At 40.2% G+C, this 21801-nt stretch overlaps 1 protein-coding gene across 2 annotated transcripts in view; it reads right to left on the reverse strand.

Annotated features, from left to right (window-relative positions):
• Positions 1 to 251: 251 nt before the first annotated feature.
• The window catches only part of CCDC149 (coiled-coil domain containing 149), a 79221-nt gene continuing 57671 nt past the window's right edge, over positions 252 to 21801 (reverse strand). For both annotated transcript variants that reach the window (XM_061583199.1, XM_061583200.1), the window contains exons 10-12: positions 21134 to 21210; positions 11265 to 11369; positions 252 to 3203 (exon numbers count right to left, since the gene is read on the reverse strand). In XM_061583199.1, coding sequence (XP_061439183.1) covers positions 2623 to 3203; positions 11265 to 11369; positions 21134 to 21210 — 763 coding nt within the window. In that variant the 3' untranslated portion in view covers positions 252 to 2622. The remainder of the gene's footprint in view (positions 3204 to 11264; positions 11370 to 21133; positions 21211 to 21801) is intronic.

Here is a 21801-nt window from a genome sequence, read left to right on the forward strand (position 1 = left end):
GGCCATTCATGACGTGATCTCTTGATAAAGGTGCCCTTCTTTCTTGACTACTTTCTCTACACTAGGACTTCATCAGCATCAGGCTGTGACAAAACCAGAAAGAAATATGCATCTTGAAATGAACATTGGAATGTGGAATGTCTTATTTATGATGAGCAAAATTCCAGAATTTCATATTCATGAGTTTGGTGCATATTCATTACTCTTCCCACTGTATCAGTTTTGTCATTCCTATAACAACAAATCGAGACAATAAGACTATTTGTTATTTTACCAATAAAAGCACAAATGCTGTGCCGAGTCGATAACATTGTCAGCTACTCTATCAATAAAAGCAACAGTACCACAAATTTAAGAGATAATCCTTCCCCTTCTCCCCCACTGCCCTATGAGGAATGAAATTATGCAAACTAACAAATGGTTTGACTTTTTTTATTAATACAGGAGACAAAAGCATTTAATTTAGAATAAACCAATGTTGCTAAAAAAGAATGGGATGCAAATAACAGAATGATGCAATGCCCAAGACCAAGGGAGTATTAAAGGAACATTGCCAAGGATTTTCCCACCTCTGCATAGAGCAGTGGAACAGAATGAAAAAAATTAAGTTTCCCATTTTAAAAATACTATCATTTGTTCTGTGTCCGTATGTAACCATTCCACAATCTTTGGCCTAAAAAAAAGGCTCCACATAGTTTGAAGCACTTTCCCTCATTATTCCCTTCTTCCCTTGTGGTACTCCAAGAAGAATGAGCAAGTGGTATGAAGAGAGAGCTTGAATGGGGTCTCTCTGGATGACAATCATCAGTCAGAACCAATAACTATTCTAGCTAGCTGGAGGAATCTGACCATTTGGAAGCTCTTTCAGAGTTCCCACGAGACTGAGGCCTGGGGTACAATCTGCTTGTTCATTTGGGAGTCATTTGATCAAAGCAACACTTGCTATCTAGCTCAGCTTACTCTCAAGGGTTGGGTCTGCCACTGTTTCTAACACAAGCCTGTTAACAAGCAGCCTGTAACAATGTGAAGCTGGAAGATATTTATTTTGTCAAATAAGAGCTCAATACAGAAAAGATTCCCCTCTCTCTCATAAGTAGCATTTGGATTAATCCCCTCTCCATTTGGTTTTAAGTTCTAGGAGTGAGAAATGAACATTTACAGGCAATTAGTTTCCCAAGCCAGCAGGAAAATTGCCTCTACGGCTTGAGGCCCCGACATGCTCTACAGCTGCTGAGATTGTTTCCTATTTTGGAAACAAAACAAAACAAAACTCCCCATAGAAACCAGTCCTTCCTTTTCTTCAACAGCTGCAAAATATCCACAATAAATATTTTGTTAATATAAATTAAATAAATACACAGCCATTGTCATACCAGGAACCACAAAGAAACGCTTCAGCATCAGTAGAACTAAACTATGGGAAGATTCACTTGACTGGCCCAAGAAGCCCTCAAGATTCTCTCCCACTGGAAGTTAATTGATTGCCGCTGCAGGAAGAATTGAAGAGGAGAGGTAGGTACAAAAAGAGTAATTTCAACTATTATCCACAAGGCTAATGTATCAGAAGGGAAAGAGAAAAAATATACTTTCCTTCTGTACAGGTGTACACTTCAAGTTTAACACTGCTCAAATGAAAGCACAGATTTCAAACTCTCCCTTCTTTAAGCTCAAAAGAGGTGATTCCAACATGGAAGGAATTCAACTTCAATGTTTAGGCTGCATGAACTCTATTTGATACCATCCAAAATATATGGCAAGGCTAGAGGATGGAAGAGCGATGGAAAGCCAAGAACTGAAGTTGCCAGAGCAGCAGTTGCAAAGCGCATAGAAGCAGAATGACGTGGGGAGGGAGAAGAGAAAAAGTGCAATTTGCAAGGAACATGAGAATGGGCTAGGGATGGGTCAGGAGCCAAAGGGAAGAGGAGGTAGGAGGTGGTAGCCCACACATGGCCAGGAGGGTCACTACATCCTATGCCAACACGCACTTGTGCCTCAGTACTTAGTGGGAAAGGCTCATTCAAGAATAAGAGCAGGGGTGTGGGGGGGCAGGGTGGAGGTGGTAATCAGCCCTATGACAAGTGACCAGAGACTGTGTCTGTAGATCAGCCAACTATATTGAGACAATTTGCTGTTGAGTATTAAAACTACGTATGCCAGGTTAAAAACAACAGAGAAGCAGAAAGCTAGCTCACTGGAGCCTTTACTTTTTATCATTTCTGATTCTGTCTGCTTAACCAAACTCAACTCTTTCTCCCCTGCCTCCTGACATTTCAGGCTCTTAAGATATGTTAAATGAGCACTGTGCCAAAAATATACATACTGAAGATATAACTGACATGATAAAGCATAACGATGGAGTGATGAGTCCCATTATTCTCAGTTATGTCACTCTATCTAATAATGTTAATCACAGAAAATAGCAGAAGCCAGAATTCTGAAAGCCATCACTTTACTCCTGCTCCTTTTTATATATTTCTCTAGTTTGTTTGTGTTTACGTACCAAAGTGTTGGTTGCAGGGTGTGTGTGAGGGAAATCGTTTTCAACAAATATGAAGGCAACTGGGAGAAGCTTGATGATTGGGAACACATTCTTTCAGAAAACAATGCCATGGTCAAAAATAGTCACAATAAGTCCAGATCAGGAAGACTGTCTTTCACTGTCACAGGTATAGGTATATTATGTGGAATACCACTTAAGTCTGGAGTTGAAAGCGTTAGCTTTTCATCATCTTTAATGTCCACTGTCCCACCACTTTCATCCTTCTTGCCACCATCATTCTGATTGTCACTTTCTGAGGTTCCTGTCTCTTCTTCCACAGCCCGGTTCTTATGTGTGTGTTCATTCTCTAGGATGGATGGTTCTGTGGAGTCAAAGGGATGAGGGCTGGGCAAGGGGGATTCGCCTTCGGATAAGCTGCTGAGCCCTGTCTGACCTGGTGTCTGGAGCTCTCTCAGACATGCTGCTTTGCTCCCTTCGAGCTCCGCAGCTGCCTGTTCTTCTGTCAGCTTAATGGTTTCATTCCCAAACCCATTTGCATCATCTTCCTCAGAAGAAAACCGGGGTAATGATGGATGAAAATGATTGGTTTTGTTACCATTGCTTTGGTTTGTGCAGGAATCATCAGAAACTGTAGCTGTTTCCTCTGGAAGTGTTAATTCTGTTTTAATGGCACACATCGCCTCCAGTTCCCTGGTTTGTTCTCCTAGGAGAGAAAAATTGGAAGGTATCACATTTCTGTGGGTATAAAGCACAGTTGCAGGCTTACAGAGGAACAAGAAATGGGCACATACCTAATGCAGACAGTGAATTATCTTGTGGCCTGTACTCTGGGAGAGCACCCTTTTTAGACATACCTCTTTAGATATTCTGAACTAAGCAGAAAAGGTCACATCCACAAAGAGATGTAAGGACAAGAGTACGGTATGCATCTTTATCTGGAGGATTTGCAGAAGATCTCTCCTCTTCACACAATACTCAGAAGAATGAGAAGTTAAACGTAATTAAATCTTCCTCTCTTACTGCTGCCTTCGAATACCCCAAAAGTCTATCTGAATGAATCAAGTCATTATTTTCTATTTCAATCAATGGAGCGGTTCAGATGTAACAAGAACAAGGGTTGTGTCCATGCAGTCTCTCCTCCTGGATTCATATCCTGACAAGAAGCCTTGAGATGAAACCACAGTTTTCCCCAGTTCAAATGTAATGAAAACCTGTGGTTTAACAAACTCCAGAAATTTTCAGTTGCGTGCCAGAGTAAGAAGGAGGTTAGAAGAGGGAGGAGTGGATGGATATATCCTACATCTATGGTTTATTGAACCAATTATCATTACATCTGACCCAGCTTACATTCCACAATGGCATTTCCCATCCAACTTTATGTCTACTAAAGTCCAATTCATACATTATTGGCAGCAGCACAGGAGTTTCTTCTCCATGGCTTCTTCAAAGCTACTCCAGAGAACACACATGCAGGGACCAATGATGTCGTTCCCTCATTCCACTAAATTAAGATCTGTCTTGTCTGGACACCAAGCCCTGTGAAAAGGAAGCAAATAACTAGCCTTCCCAATTTGGTTCCTGGATCTAAACATTACCTGAGCAGGGTGAGAAGAAGTGATGAGAAAGGAGCTAAACTACAGTTAGATTTTAGGAACGGGGATGCTTAGCATGGAAAGAAAAGCTGAACTGAGATTTGGTTTACTTGATTTCATCTAGCAGTTCTTAAAAAAAAAATCCCAATTACATCAGGAGACAGCCTATAGCAACAGCCAAGATGTCTGAAGGAAGCTCTTGAGTATTTATTAGTATAACCACTATTAGCTATTGTATTTTTAATATTGAAATATTAAATAAGGGAGTGTACAAGAAAAAAATTAGAAAGAAAAATAAAATAGGGGGATAGAAAGAAAATGAGAAATTAAGGGAAGAAGAGAAGGAAGTTTTATTTCCCACTGTAAATGCTAATTGCAATACAGAACTACTTAATAACTAAAGGACAACAAGCAACATTATGCAGTGTAATGAGGTGTTCATAAGGGCTCTACTTCTGCAACTGCTTACTGTCAATTGCTCTTCAAAACATCTCAAGCATGGGATAACTCAGAAAACAGGTTTAGGATCTGAGTTTTATTCGTCCCTCCTAGCAACTCAGAGAGATTTCTAGCTTCCCATATGCAGGGAGGCTTCGAACTGGCAAATTTTAACGTTTGGTCCTTTGCCTAAATTCTGAAGTAGAAAAGTATTGTGAGAAATGTGCCTAACCCTAACTCAGGATTAGGTGTCCTGTTCCCCTTAACATGTTCTGGTATCTGAAGCTGCTGAGATTCCCAGGAAGCTGAATTGTGCATCCAATACTTTTTGTGTGTTCCTGCAGAATCACACCACACACTAGCCCTATTTGGTATTCAGTTCCCCCACATGATTAGAATCATGTGAGGAAGAGCAGAAACATGCTGGTTGGCCCTGCCCCCTTCATTGTGTCCCCACACCTTGGCTCTGTTGCCGTCCACACGTTAAAAAGGGCTAAATGTTTGCTGCAGGGAGCCTGCTATACTCATTGATGCTTTGGCATGAATTTGAGACCTTCATTGTACAAGGTTCTAAATCTCATGTGGAGCTTCAATGAGTACAGCAGCCTTCCTGCTGAAGGTCTTTTCTCTCTAACGTATGGAGAGCATTGAGTATGGGGTCCTGACAGAGGGAGTAAGGCTAGCGGGTGCATCTCAACTCTTCCTCATGCAATTTTAATTGAGCAGGAGGACCTGAACACCCAAACAGTGAATGTTGTTAAGTTCATGGGCAATTCATACGTAGTGTAAGTTCATGGGCAATTCATACGTAGTGTAAGTTCATGGGCAATTCATATGTAGTGTAAGTTCATGGGCAATTCATGTGTAGTGTAAGTTCATGGGCAATTCATGTGTAGTGTAAGTTCATGGGCAATTCATGTGTAGTGTAAGTTCATGGGCAATTCATGTGTAGTGTAAGTTCATGGGCAATTCATGTGTAGTGTAAGTTCATGGGCAATTCATGTGTAGTGTAAGTTCATGGGCAATTCATGTGTAGTGTAAGTTCATGGGCAATTCATATGTAGTGTAAGTTCATGGGCAATTCATATGTAGTGTAAGTTCATGGGCAATTCACAGTGCACCGTCAAATCTGACTGCAAAGTTTTATTTGTTTTCATGAACTCAGCTAAGGGGATCATGGAAGTGAGAATAAGCTGGCCTTGCTGCATGATCTCTTTTTATCCACAAGCCTTCTGCAAGAACAGCCATACTTAAAGCGACTTTTAAGATCCAACTCGTTGATCAGATCATGCCCATTCTTAAGCTAGGGATCGAACTATACTACCAATAAACTATGGATCCTCATTTACCCTTTCTGTATATCAATTATTTATTTAATTAAAAGCATTCATAAACTGCTTAATATTTTAAAAAATCTCTAAGTGTACAATATTTTTCAAAAAATCTTCATTTGCTCCCAGTCACTCCTGCCAGATAATTTCAAATCCCAGTACTGGGTTCAGAATCGACCGCGCAAAACTGAATAGCTCTTTGCAAAGTAACTGCATGATATTATTCTTAAATGCTGAGTTTCTAATTTACTTAGTGCAAAATGTGTGCTTAATATACAAACAGCCTTGATTATAGCTGAACCTATGCATGAAGATACATGGGGGACCTCCAGATCAGACTCGGAGAGGGCAGTAAGGTGTGGAGAAACGAGTTTGCTTACTTGTTAGTTTGATGGAATGATTGTCCCCAGAGCCTGAGAGATAATTGGAGTTAGTCTGCTTGCAATATTTTATGATGGAATGGTTAATAGGCTACTTCAAATTATGCTTATTTCTTCTCTACTAGAGAAGAGAAGAAAAGAAAATCAGCTTGCCAGGTTCATGGATCTAAATCAACCTTGGAGTCAGAATTTATCTGACATTGCAACAGTTTTAAAATAAATGTTCTAATTACTGTGAGGAACTAGTATGAACTGTGTCCTACACATCACACCTGTCTGAATAAGAACTAGAAAGGAAGGCCAGAATTGTAGGAACTTTAAATAGTAGTGGCCGCACATCAATATCTATTTGTATTTTTATTTTTTTTAGTTAAAACTTACCCCTTCCCTTGACTCCTTCTGCCAGTCATAGAAAGGGGCATGTGTGTAATACATGCAAAAGGCTAGGTGTGGGGGTCAATCAGCCAATCCTCTCCTCTCCAACCAAAGCAAACTGATCAAATTGGAATCATCATCACCACTCTACATTTTGTCCTGTTTCTGCTCAGTTTTTGTGCACCCATGGCGTACCTTCAGTTTTTCAAAAATTCAAGGAAATTGCAAGGATGCTGCCCTTTCTGGTTGGACAAAAATCTATCTAATTACATACTAGGAGTAGCTAGAATATTTCATCCCTGGCCCTCTGTGATCCACAGAGAAATCAGCAATATGATAAATTCTTGTTATTTCATCTGACCTAATCCATTCCTCTCAACTAATGATGGATTTATATAGCAGATAAGTATGTATAGAATTCCCGTTAGGATGCACACATTAATGTGGTGAGGGGGTTTGAGAGTGTTGAAGAAGCTGACAGCAATGCTGTAAGGAATCTAGACCAAGAGGCTAGACTCCTAGCAGGGGCACCCAAGGTGGAATGGTCAGATGAAGGCAATGGTAAACCACCTCTGAATACCTCTTACCACAAAAACCCTGTGAACAGAGGTATCCAAAATGCAACCCGAGATAGTGCTGGAAGATGAGACCCCCCAGGTCAGAAGGCACTCAACAAGCTACTGGGGAAGAACAAAGGACAAGTACAAGTAGCGCTGTGACTAATGACGCAACTGGGTCAAAGCCGAAAAGAAGCCCAGAGGCTGATGTGCACAGATGCGAAAGGAGAGTCTGGAGTTGTACAACGCACACAATAAGAACATGGAATGTGAGAAGTATGAACCAGGGAAAGTTAGACATTGTCAAGCAAGAAATGGAACGCTACAAGCTACTGAGACTGAATCTGTCCAAATTTTGACAAAACTTTGTCAAGAAATATGGAAAACTAAACAATGGCTCACAGACTGGAAGCATTCAATATATATCCCAATTCCAAAGAAAGGAGATCCCAGGGAATGCAGTAATTATCGAACTATTGCCTTAATATCCCATGCAAGTAAAGTAATGCTCAAGATTCTACAACAAAGGCTCTTACCATATATGGAGCGAGAAATGCCAGAGGTCCAAGCTGGGTTTAAAAAGGGAAGAAGCTCCAGAGATCATATTGCAAACATACGTTGGATAATGGAATGGAGCAAAGAATTTCAGAAGAAAATCACCCTGTGCTTTATAGATTACAGCAAAGCCTTTGACTGTGTAGATCATGAAAAACTATGGAATGCTTTAAAAGCAATGGGGGTGCCACAGCATCCGATTGTCCTGATGTGCAACCTATACTCTGAGCATACTGTAAGGACAGAATATGGAGAAATAGAATAGAAAAGGGTGTGAGGTGGGGTGTATTTGCTTAATCAGTAGGCAGAACATATCATATGGAAAGCAGGATTGGACCAAGATGGTGTGAAAATTGGAGGGAGAAATATCAATAATTTAAGATATGCTACTAGCAGAAACCAGTAATGATTTGAAAAGAATGCTGATGAAAGTTAAAGAGGAAAGCACAAAAGCAGGACTACAGCTGAATGTCAAAAAGACTAAAGTAATTACAACAGAAGATTTATGTAACTTTACAGTTGACAATGAGGACATTGAACTTGTTAGGGATTATCAATACCTTGGCAAAGTCTTTAACCCAAATGGAGACAATAGTCAAGAAATCAGAAGAAGGCTAGGACTGGGGAGGGCAGTTATGAGAGAACTAGACTCTGTCGATAGGAATGCTCTTTGGTTAAAACTTTATAATCTAAACATAGATCGCCGTCTTCTCTATCTCATCAGGGCCCTATACACTAATACTAATGCTATGGTTAGAGTAAGCCAAAGTGGAGACATGACGAGCCCGATAGTAATAGGGAGGGGCATTAAACAAGGCTGCCTCTGAGCCCCCCTTCTCTTCAATCTATTTATTAATAACATCATATCTGACCTCTCCGGTCCACAATACTTTCCACCATCTATCGGCCACAGGAAGGTGCCCGTGTTGTTTTATGCGGATGACATGGTCCTCCTGTCTTTAGTCCCAATTGGCTTAAGAAAATTAATGAGAAACTTACAGGCACTCTGTACAAAGGAAAAGCTAGAAATCAATTACCAAAAAATGAAAGTTTTAGTTTTTGGTAAGAGATTTGAAGGACATCGTTGGTCAATGGCAGACCATCAGTTGGAGCAATGTCGGTTATATAAATATCTGGGAATATACTTTGCGGACACTCTTTCTTGGAAAAGACACCAGCAACACATAAAATTAACAGCCATAAAAACTGCAGGAGCAATTCTAAAGTTCTATCGCTCTGTAGGAGGTAACTTAATTCCTCCGGCTCTAAAAATCTTCCAATCTAAAGTAATTCCTCAGGTCTTATACGGCGCATCAATTTGGGGTTGGGACAAGGAAACTGTTTTGTCCTTAGAGACTATTCAAACAAATTTCCTCAGGCGTTTACTATCCCTCCCTCCAGGAACATCAGCAACCATCTTACGTGCTGAGACTGGCCTTCCTCCCCTGGGAGCGCATATTCATCTTGCCCTTTTGAAGTTCTCAAAACTAGCTGGAAGGTCGCCGGGCAAGGAACTATTGAATTTGTGCCTAAACCACCCCTTCTCCTCTAATCTTTGGGGTCCTAAATTAGAAGAACTATTATCTAGTTATTATATAACTCCTCAGGTTTTTATATCATTACCACCTAATCAAAAATTACGTGAGATTGTTTTCCGCCACTCTGAGTATTTGGATAACTTAACACTACCTAACTCTAGAGTGGGAAGTTTAAGACCGGTCATTATCTCTCCCCATACCTCACGTATCCTTTTCCCAAAAGCCTCAGGCACGCGTTCACTGCACTACGCTGCTTCTCCCTCCCTAATGCAGACAGAGAGGGACGAATCCTCGGAATTTCAAAAGATCAAAGACGATGTCCCTGTGGATATAATAAGGAGGAGGACATTCCTCATATACGGCTTCATTGCACAATTTATCAGGACCCCAGAACTAAGTTCCTCAAGAAGCTTTTAGATGAATCTGAATCTCTTACAGAAGCGGGGAAAGTAATTTCCTTAATGTCTGATTCAAATTTGGACGTGACACATAAGGTATCCCTGTTCGTGTTAGCAGCTTTGAAACTACGAGCTAATTTTATTCTGAATCTTAAGCTGCCGTTCAAGTCTGTCTTAGTTTTAAATTTTAGACGCTGTACAATCAGCATAGATTCTCATTGCCTTATGATGTTTTAAATTTTCCTTTATAGAATTTATTTTAAACTCAATTATAAATTTTAACATGGTAAGTTTGTTGTACATGATATATTAATTAATTTTGTGTTGGCCTTTGGCCCTGCAATTTAAATAAACTATGAGAACTAGAAAAGGTCCTCAAATGCAAAGATGTGTTACTGAACACCAAAGTCAGGATCATTCAGACCATGGTATTCCCGATCTCTATGTATGGATGTGAAAGTTGGATAGTGAAAAAGGCGGATAAGAGAAAAATCAACTCATTTGAAATGTGGTGCTGGAGGAGAGCTTTGCGCATACCATGCACTGCAAAAAAGTGTGTTAGAACAAATTAAACCAGAACTGTCACTAGAAGCTAAAATGATGAAACTGAGGTTATCATACTTTGGACACATCATGAGAAGACCTGATTCACTAGAAAAGACCATAATGCTGGGAAAAACAGAAGGGAGTAGAAAAAGAGGAAGGCCAAACAAGAGATGGATTGATTCCATAAAGGAAGCCACAGATCTGAACTTGCAAGATCTGAACAAAGTGGTTCATGACAGATGCTCTTGGAGGTCACTGTTTCATAGGGTCGCCATAAGTCGTAATCGGCTTGAAGGCACATAACAACAACATGTATACAATTACAGATTTATACAGCCCTGTTACACTTCACACAGGTGATTCTATTCTAGGATGGGCTGCTTTAGACTAGAGATGGAGAGTGAAAGTTTTGAGTGTTATCAATGTCAGAAAATTTGCTGTGGGAAAACTACATCAAGGAGAGGGCCACGCCCAACCTTTCTTCCTGATGTGGTATTTCTAAAGTGACTTCCTACCTCTGGCCTAAAGCAGCACGACTCAGAATTCTACCCATTCCTAAGATCCGCTGAAATATTTTGGAGGGATGTGTGTGTATGAATAGTTACTCTAAGTCATTGGCAACCCACTCCACCCACCACTACATTTAAAATTTGGGGAGAGGGAATGCCCCTTTGCCTCAACACCCTTGCCCCTTCAGTTTACCATTCCATTCCCCATAATATGCCCCACCTTCTTACACTGACTGCACAGACAGCATGAGAACTGCTGCAGTGTGGCTTCTCCCACTGACAGAGTAACACGAGAAACCCCAGATCAGTCACAGTTCCTCCTTATGCAAGTAATGAGTTTCTGGATGGAATAAAACTACTATGGAAGGGTAGTAGAAGATGGGCTCTTTTCATGTGGCTGTTGGCTTGCTTCCCATGCTATCATAGTGGTGCAAACATGAGACAGTGTAGATCAGCTCTAACGTGCTGAATCTTTATTTTCTGCTACACACTGTACTCTGTTGCAGAGGAAATAACCTATGCTATGCTTTTCTGAAGACTCTTACCTTCTGTTTTCTGCTGAGGTTTATCTGTAAAAACTAGCAATGGTGATCGAGACCTCTGGATAACAGGCATAGTGGGATCACTGAACGTAATGGTATCTTTGCCACCTACAAGTCAGAGGGCATGGAAACATTAACTCACCAACACAAAGGTTTCCTAATGCAACATTTTGAGCAGTAAGACAATATTTAAATAAAAAGTTTTATCTTATCCCAAACAAAAATATCTAACAGTCATATTTCAGTGGCTCTGCCCTACAGAAGAGAAAAAGTTATGATAGAAGCCCCAAAGCATACTACCATAGTACCCGCCAATACAAGCATCTTAGATAAAAGATACTAGATATTTATCAGGATTTATAAAAAATCATTTTGATAAGACTATGGATGTCTGATAACTGCAAAATAGATTAGCAAACTCAATCTACCGATGCAGTGTAGATGGGGAAGACCATACGTTTGGATTGCAAGTACAAATCTCATATCACCTACTGAACTCAGTAGGTAGGTTTAGGCAAGCCACTCTCACTCAACCTGTGCCCCTAACTGCAATATATGAATAATAAGACCACAATATTTTTCAGGGTTGTTGTAGAGATTACTGAGATTATGAGGCTTCAGGAAGAGTATTATTACATTACTGTTGCAACACATTTCTTTAGGTCCAGTGTCCAATTGATGAAATACCTACAAGCATTACTTGGATGTTTCTGTTCCTCAGTTTTGTAGGACGTTTCTTTGGCTTTTGCAGGCAAAAATAATTGGGGGTTTTTCTTGCACCCTGAATGAGTCCTTAAGTACATATTGGCATTTTGCCTCTTGATCAGCTCCTTGTTCCTTTCTGAAATGCACCCTTAAGCCTTCTGATAGAGAAACAATCTAGTGCCTATATAGCATGGATAGCTAGCCCATGGGTAGTATATGGCTCCCAAGAGGCTTTTGCCCCCCCCCAATATATATATATATATAAACAATAATTGTTTTTTAAAATTTTGATCTGCTCCCATGTCCCCCCACCATGACACTGTGATGCCACTGTGATGCCACTGTGAAGTTTTCTTCTGGCCCCCAACACCCCTCCCAAATTTCTACTGACCATCCTAGTGGCTCCGATGTGATTCTGTGATATGAAAAAGGGTTTTGTGACCCCGACGCCTCAAATGTGTTCCTTTAAAAAGAGCAGTTATACTTTGGTCACACCCACTTTTACACTTTGACCATATGCCACCCAGAGGATTGACCATTGGTCAGTGCAGCCCTCAGCCTGAAAAATATGTTTATCAAAATGGTCCTATGGGCCCTAGCTTAGGAGAATGCTAAAGGGCTTTTGACAATATCAGTACTAAAACCATAGCCCATTTTTGTCCCAGATCTATAGTTCTTCTTGTAGCTATCAATATAATAAAATTAACGCCACACACACTACAGAGCAATTCCACAAGACACTAGACTTACAGGCCTACCCTAAATACTATTCATTATTGAGGAATTTTTGTTAGAATCAGCAGGAAGATGAATTTCCTTTTTAAAGGGGGAAATCTCTCAAGGAACAATAAGCAGATGACAGCCTCTTTTTGCCAGTTTGATGGACTAAGAAGATGTTACACACAAATACACTGGTATTTGGGTCAAAGAAACAGCCAAAAGAGAAAGGGTGACACATCCCACTCATGTTTTTTATTTGCTCAAAATATCCCCTCTGCTCTTAAAAGAAAAGCAGCTTCCAGAGGGGATAGAGCCTGGTCTCTTTTTACGTGTTTGTATATGTAACATGCAGCTACTCCCCCAGCATAGCTATACTACTGTTTCTGTACCTAAATAGTGACTCTAAAAGTGTCCTAATGAAAGGTGTTCCCTCACAATGATACATTATGCGCTCTCTCCACCAATTTGTCTTAATTTTCACAGAGCGGGTGCTGCGGCAGTGCTAGGGCATTGAGAGGAACCGATGGAGCAGTTCTTTCCTGCATGAGTGTTGCCCTTCCCAGAAAGCAGAGCAATGCTGTGACATGGCATGCCAAGATGCTATAGGCTTCTCTCTGCTCACTTCAAAATAAGAGTAAAAGGGCGAGTACTTGTACTTTTGTTGCCTTGTTCATGTTTTGTGTGTCTACTTTTTAGCACATGAAAACTTATTTTGGTAACTTTATCAGACATCTAAAGGGAAATTCCTATATATACAGAGGGGAAAATGTTGAAGAAAAGCTGCTAACTCTGGTCTCAAAAGACTAATGATGATATTATCATCCTTTCTACATAAATACATTTCGTTTGCAAGACTGGATGGGGGAACATAAAGAATCTAGTGCTAATTATAATGGAAGATGAAAGATCTAACAAACAAAAGAGAAAAGCAGGAACAAATCCTTGAGTCTTTTTAAAAGTTAAATTAGCTCTATCCAAACACCTGGATACAGAGGTGACTTTTGCTTCTTCTGTCTACATGCTTCCTCAGCATGTGTCACACTTCAAATCAATATCAATATTTTAATGGCTACGCACTAATAAGTACATTGCATATTAAGTAACATTTTAACTGCAGAATTAATTAAAATAGGTTTTTCTCATCTTTGCTAAGATCGGTGGTACATTATATCCTTGCCACAGGGATACTGCCAGAACTGGCATCCTCGGGGTGACTTTGCCACCCTTCCACTATAAATGCTTTGAAACGCCAACTGAACAAATATGTATATTAAAAAGATGCCTTAGTACCGAGCCACATTATTATCTGCTCTGATTATTTAACTGGGGATGCCAGGGATTAAAACTGGGACCTTCTACATGCAAAGCTTGTTCTCTACCACTAAACAAGGGCTCTATTACACTGCACTAACATCATGAGTAACCTCATCCCACCAGCAGACATCAGGAATGTAGCTACTTGAATGAAATGAGGACAACCCAGACAGATACCACACGGCAGTAAGTTTGCTATGGCAATGTAATCTGCAGCAATATCCTTCTGGCACGGGAAATACTTGCCACAAATTCGAGTCCACAGCTATAGATGGGGAGAAATTCAGTTCAGTTTGCATTTAAAGGCAAATCTAATTTACACTTTCTGAAACAGCTATCTTTGTAAATTTGCACTTCTCTGAATTTTGCAATGCAGTTCTCCAACCAAGTACACTGCACAAAAATGCACACACTAGGGTACAATGTGCATAAAATGCCTATATTAGTGAGGATAAAATGCATTATATTACAGAAACCACCTTGCAAAAATGTGTATATAAGGAAAAATTGGATACAAAAATGTGTATATTAGGAGAAATTCACACTAAAATGCTGATGAATCTTCATGAGGACTTTAAACTTTTTTTGCATACTGATGGGGAAATGTGGAGAACTGAATTTAAGTTTGGAAAAATGAGAAACCAAAACTGACAGATTTGCCCACACATAGGCAGAATTATGCTACCAGTTTAGGTATAGCTCTACTCAGTAAAACAGGCAGATAAACCTGAGCACATATGATGAGGGAAAGAAGGGATGTGTGCATTAGCTCCACCTCACCTTCACAAGTTGGAAGGACAGCTTGTGTTCTACTCACATAGGCACCCTACACAATTTAGAACCCTGGAAAAATCAGGATTCTAAAATGCACAAGGAGCCTTCATGACTAGAGCAGATACCCCGCTAGAGAAATCGTCCTTCCAATGTGAGGAGGGTGATGGTGATGGCGACAGGAAGGTACAGCTAGCACACCCTTACCCAACCTTTGGGTCCCCAGATGTTGCTGGACTACAACTCCCATCAGCCCCAGCCAGCATGGCCAATGGTCAGGGATTATGGGAACTCTAGTCCAGCAACATCTGGGGACCCAAAGTTTGGGAAAGGTTGAGCTAGCACACTCATCGTCATTCTCCTTCACAGCGTGAGGGATGGAGAATGCCTGAAAAGGACTTATGTGGGGTAGACATACGCACTGTCTCTATTTACAGTCAACATCTTTATGTTCCATGCTACTTGAATTTGGCATAATTTGGCATAAACCAGATAGCAACACCCTTGGAACTAAAACGTAAGTAGCTACCTTAGATGCTATCCTCACTCATAATTACTGAGATAAAGGATGGAGGGGGAGGGTTGTCTTGACTTGCTACTTACCATATTTAAAAAAAAAAATAAAGTTACAAAATCAGATCATTCTGCATAACTTGCACTTATTATATTCAGAACTAGTTCATTTCCTCCCTTATTACCATTTCCCCCAATTAAAAATAATTTTACAGTGTTCTGTATTTCTCTGTGGCCATCTAACTTACTCAACTGAACATCTTAATCTGACAGATGCAAAAAAAAATTCAGATAACATTTCCATTTATTTACATGCAGTGATAATATTTAATTCACCGCTAAGATTATTAGTTACTAAAAATACATATGTCAAACAGAACCTACTCCCAAATCCCACTGAGACATTGTAGCTCAGGCCTTCAGGCAGCAAGAAAAAAGGAAGGAAAGAAAACAGTTATTATATAAATATTAATTTGATGTCTAAGCAGAAATAATAGAGCAAGATATTCCAGATCATTGCCTGTCTTTTACTACTGTTTTGTCTTAAAGGCCAAAACACTCTGTGTAGAGGATTATGAACTACTTGGTACACAAGACCTCAAACCAAGGGTATGAGCAGCAACTGACTACAAACTAAGATGTAAAAACTTGGCTCAAGGTGGGTCTAAAAATCATGCTTTGCATTCATCATGTTTAAGAGTTACATCTGCACAAAACAAACCATAGTTAAGGCATTTTTCCTGCTTCTCCACTTGCAAGATGACCAGCAAGTCTTGTTGGTTCTCCTATGAAGATACATCTGGGAGCAGGGCAGGGTAAGCTAGCTATCAGACCAAGTGAACCAGAAGCAAGTGTGTAAATCATAATAGACAGCATATATCAAAACAAGCAGGGGTCTGGCCTGCAATCAAGAATCAGAGGCCAGAGGCAGGTGTATAGTCAAAGCCAACCAGAGTTTGAGACCAACCATGTGTTACTGAGTTTAGGTGGTGTCCTCACTCAAGAAATCAGTTCTTGGACTGAGGAGGAAATTCTGAAGCTAGGCCTTTATAGAAGCTGACTGAAGACACAGACCAGCTGGTACAGCAGCCTAGATTAGGAATGGATGGGCAATTGTTTTCCTGTTCAGTCCAAAAGGAGTTGACTTTTTGTGTGAATGGGCCAAAAAAAGGATGCTCACGGACTGTTCATTGCCACCACCTCTGGCTTTCCCTACCCCAAGACCAAGAAAGTTACCTTGGAAGGGGGAAGGCAAGGGTGGTAATGGTGGGCTCCAAGGGAACCTGGGTTGAAATCTACAGATGTGGAAACACTGAGTTCATTAATAAGGATGAAGTTATCTAGAAGTCACAATTGGCATTCAGATTTACAGAAGGTAGACTGTGTTCCTTGCAATTACAAGACATCCCAATCGGCCTAATGGAGTATAGCAGCAGAAAGGAAGAAACAATGGAAAGAGGAGTAGCATTAAGAGCAGAAACACATACTCAGAATGTCACTGGGGCAGCTTTTGTTGGGCTATACATTTCCTGGTTTGTATATTTTCACCTGCAGGGGAGATCACAGGTTTGAATCTGATTTTTATATAAATATTTTTGATTAAAAAAAAAAGTTCTTTAAAAAAAAGTACATGCATACAGAAGTCTACAATTTAATCCTGCTTGGTTTGGGTGTACTGGCCAGTTCGCAGGTGGGAACTGGCTGGTGTGCCTTAACCCTCCACAAAGCAGGACAGAACTCTCCATGCATCAGCTGATGTGTGGGGAGTTCAATCTTGCTTTGCGCAATATCTCCCCCCAACCTTACAGGCCAACTTTGACAAGTGAGTAGGACAACTCTCCTGTCAATCACCTGACATCAATATTACTTCAGATGATTGACAGGTATGTGGTCCCGCCCACCTGTCAAAGTTGCCCTGCTGGAGTGGGGGAGATAAAGATCTAGCAGCGAGGGTGGTAAGCATCCAAGATAAAACAGGAAAAAAAAGAGGGGGGAAGACCCCAAGATGCTGAAAAAAGGAATTATTGAATAATGGAGGCTCCATGGTCATTATTCAGTTGCACAGAATTAGTGCAGAAACTGGACCATGCACATTTATGCAGACATAATTGTTAAAGATATACTTTTCAGACCTGCTCAACCCCTGACGAAGGCCAAGTCACTGAGTGGCCGAAACGAGTTGGGCTTTCTTTTTATAAAACTTATTTGGATTTCTATTTCAAGAATTTCTTTTTTCAGCATCTTGGGGTCTCCCCCCTCTTTTTTCTCTGGAGATAAAGATCTAGCCCGCTTAGCCAAAAAGGTTCCCCAGCCCTGTCCTAGAGAGTTGCTACACTGGCTGCTCCAGGGCATTGAGGGAAATTCAAAATGGCAGGTGTCAATAACAGCATTCTAAACAGCCATTGCCACCAGGTAAGGCCACAGCCAGGAGACTGGATAGGCTGGTAGGGCCCAAAAAGCAGCAGTGTTGGGCTCTGCTGGGACCCTTATGCCCTGCCAGGCTGTTGGATGTTGTGTGCTGCTGCTAGGCCTGTCACTGAGTTCCAGGGTAAGTTTGATTGGGATTGCTATAGCTTCCAGCTTTCTTTCTTCTACACAGGTGAAAGAGCATGGACTACCTATGGGGAGTGTAGCACCTAATTTTAATCTTACTTTGTTTGGAACGTCTATGCCTGAAGAAAGAACAAAGTTCAGAACTGTTAACCAGTCAGCCCAGTAAAAGGAATCAGTTTACTGGATCTGCATTGCTTGCTCTCCTCTACATTCTCATTTTGGGGATCTACGAAAGCAAATGGCAGAAGGGATTTATGGATGTCAGAGCTTCCGAATTGCCCAGAGACAAACAAAACATATTCATGTATACAATACAATAAAATATGCTCGATAAAGTATCATTCTTAGTCATACACTTAACTTTGATATTAAATGCCATGAAGCCAGGGCAAAATATCTAGGTGTTACAAAAAGAGTGCAGAGTCTTCAAAAAGCATTTCTTAGAGAAAAATGTCTTAAGTTTCAATAGTTTCCAGGTTGAAGAGTTCAACAGTTCCACGGTGGCAATATTTCATACATCTAATTATATCTACATCATGTGCCCTATTCTACAAATAGAATGTTTATACATATTCAGCCAACAAGCAATCACAGCAAGACTCTTGATTCTGAAGTTTGCAGAGATGCTGCATAAGCAAATGTCTAGACCATATGATGCTCTATTCATTTTTTTGGGTTTGATAACCATCATGGTGATGATGACGATAGAGGGAAGTTGTGATCAGTCAGTCTGAGATCACTATCTGACCAACCCAGGAAGAACATGCCCTCATTTTTTTGTCATTGAAATCAACACATTATTATCGCATCTTCTACATGTTTCCTGATTGGTTGGGGTCCCACCAGAAAACAGAAAGACAGTTTAAAAAATGGACTGATGGGGGAAATGGCTACAAACACAAAAGGTGAATAATTATTTATTTATTTATTTATTGCACTTGTATACCGCCCCATAGCCGAAGCTCTCTGGGTGGTTTACAGCAATCAAAAACATTAAAACAAATATACAATTTAACTATGAGTGTTTTTCCAGGAAGAAATGTGTACACACATAGCCAACACAGCTTTTGTGCTTTACAAGAGAGTTAAACATTTGGCACAGTCATATATTGAACTATACTCCTTAAATGTTTGTTAACTCCTCCTTCATATGAACTGAGCACAGCCCACTCTATCCCTTCTTAAAATGCTGCAACCTTCCACTGGCATGACCATTCCCGAGGATGTGTGTACTACATAGTACACTCTGCAGTCTACACTCTGCAGTCTACACTGACTATTCTAAAGGCAGCCAATGTGGTGCCCTCCAGATGCTGTTGGACTATAACTCCCATAATCCTTGACCATTGGCCATAGAGCCCAGGGCAGATGGGAGTTGTAGTCCACAACATCTGGAGGGCACCATGTTGGCTACCCATGCAAATGAAGCAAATTTCATATATTTGCATAGTATATTCTAATTCTGATACTAATGGTAAAGAGCTATGCAGGCTCTGAGGCCTTATCTCTGACTGCAGGAAATACAATCCAGCTTCTCAGGCTGCTGCTATTTTTACAGGCATTATATTACTAATTTTTGCAGCCCATAAGTGATCAAAGCTTGATTTTTAAAAACACAAGCCAAGATGTTGAATTAACACCTGAATTCTACACTTATGAACACAGCCCATATTATTTATTTTCTTGAAAGTCCAGCAAAGGGCAACTCTCAGATAACTGCAGTGTCTGCACTAAACCTTATACTTCTCGAGGGGAAATTCATACAGGGGGAACAGTCCCCAGAAACCACACACACACAAAAACACACGCAAAGCCGTCAAAATATGAACAGCCCATAAGGCTATTATCCTATGCACACTTACTTGTGAGTATGCCCCACAGAATGCAATGGGACTTACTTCTGAGTTAGCATGCATAGGATTGTGCTGCACCTCTGTTTATCTTTGTTTATTTGATCTGAGCCTTAATGAAGAGAAAGGAATACATGTTGACAGTCAAGCATCATGGAGCTGGCATGAAGAGAAAAATTAAAATCTCTGTTATATGAAGCTGTAGACTTTTTTCAAAGTGGTGGTGCAGAGTTTCAGGGACCTGGAGAAGCAGGAGTCACTGTAAGATAAAACAACAAACACCTGCCTAATGCCATTTCAAGAGATGGAGAGAGGAAGACTTGTCTCCATCACAGGCTGGGTGAGATCCACCTGTTCAGGCCCACACTGTCTCCTCAGAGGATGTCAGTGGGGGCTGTTGCCTGGCCACTACCAAGCGTCAGCAATGGAAGACGTGTTAAGCGAGAGTCAGATACTCAGCCCCACTCTCTTGCCCAAACGGCAAACATCAGGGAAGACAAAAAAGATGAATAATCCTGCCACTATATGGACACCATGTTATTTCTGTTCCTGATACCAGGCTTGAATGTGATTTTTATTGTGAGAATTTTTCGTAAGCTCCTATGAGATCCTCTCCATGCTATGAGGTGGAATATTAGTATTTAAAATAAATTAAAACATTTTATGCATATTCAGACATATATGCAATTAAAAAGAATACATCTTTAATAAGTAGCATGTGAAATGAGCTCATGACTCTACATTTGATGCAACAGCATTAAAATAAAAAAGTTTAGCTGTACAGCAAATACATTGCTCTATTAAAAAGGCACAGTTTCTAAAGTAGATTTCAGGATCATGTTTCAATAGAATCATAATAACAAAGTATAGGAAATAAAAACATTTTTTATTAATGAAACTTCAATTTTGTTATGAAATATATATATATATTTGTAGTAAATTTAAGCTGCAGTTCTATACATACTTACTCAGGAGTGAGACTTATTAAACTCAACGGATTGTATCCAACTAAGTCCTATTTAGACTAGACAAGAAAATCAATGGACTTCAGTGACTCAAGTCCATTGATTTTAATGGATCTACTCTACTCTGAGGATGACATTCTTGGGCACCACCCAATGGGACTAATTAATTTAGATGTGCGTAGGATTGCACTGTTAGAATAATTTTAGTTTTCATTTCCCATGTGCTTAATGCACTTCTGCATGATGTAAAAAAAATTACAAGTCATAACTCTCTTGCAACTGAACTACTACAGAATTGCACGTTTGAATGCTTCTACATCAAAAAGACCCCTGTCTTTGGGGGATGAAGGTTTAAGCCTAGACACAAAAATAAAACATGGCATTTTAATGTAAATGTCAGGTTTCTTATGAAATATATGTTTAAAATTGTCATTATATTTATAGACCTCAAAATTAAGTACTACTGTGAATTTTTACTTGCCTGGAAGACTCCACAAACCAGAGACTTCTAAAGTCCTCAACTTTTTTTCCAGCTCTGCTACACGATTGCCTAAGATTCTGAAATGAAGATACAATATTTCATGGAAGGTAATTTAAAAGAAGAAAACACAGAAATGACAGGAGACCACTTTACTTATTTATACAATATACATTTTACATTTAAACATACAGTAAAAATTAACTCAGCTTAAATATCTATATTGGTGGTTGCCAACATTTTTGGACTAGTTGGACACATTTTGAGTTTTGAGAGGGTGCTGGAGGTGCCACTCACAAAATATCTGCCTTGAGGGCGTAATATAACACAAAACGGTTGCCATGGGGGCATGGCACAACACAAAATTAGAGTACAGTCATTGCTGCTTCTCTCCCCCTCCGCCCACAACCTTATGTTTACCATGGGAAGCCAGCTATATTCTGCTGGTTCTGATTGTGGAGATATGGCTGTTAAAGGAATAAGAACCCTATTACCGGGCCAAGTTCAAGGTTCTAGCCTTGCCGTACAAAGTCCGATACAGCTCGGGACCAGAAAGACCGTCTTACCCCCCATACACCCAGTCGACCACTGCGCTCTGCAGGTGAGGGCCTCCTGCAGATGCCATCTTATCAGGAGGTTCATTCTGCACAACATAGGAAATGAACCTCTAG

Source organism: Rhineura floridana, chromosome 9 (genome assembly GCF_030035675.1).
Source record: "Rhineura floridana isolate rRhiFlo1 chromosome 9, rRhiFlo1.hap2, whole genome shotgun sequence".
In the NCBI taxonomy this organism is placed as follows: domain Eukaryota; kingdom Metazoa; phylum Chordata; class Lepidosauria; order Squamata; family Rhineuridae; genus Rhineura; species Rhineura floridana.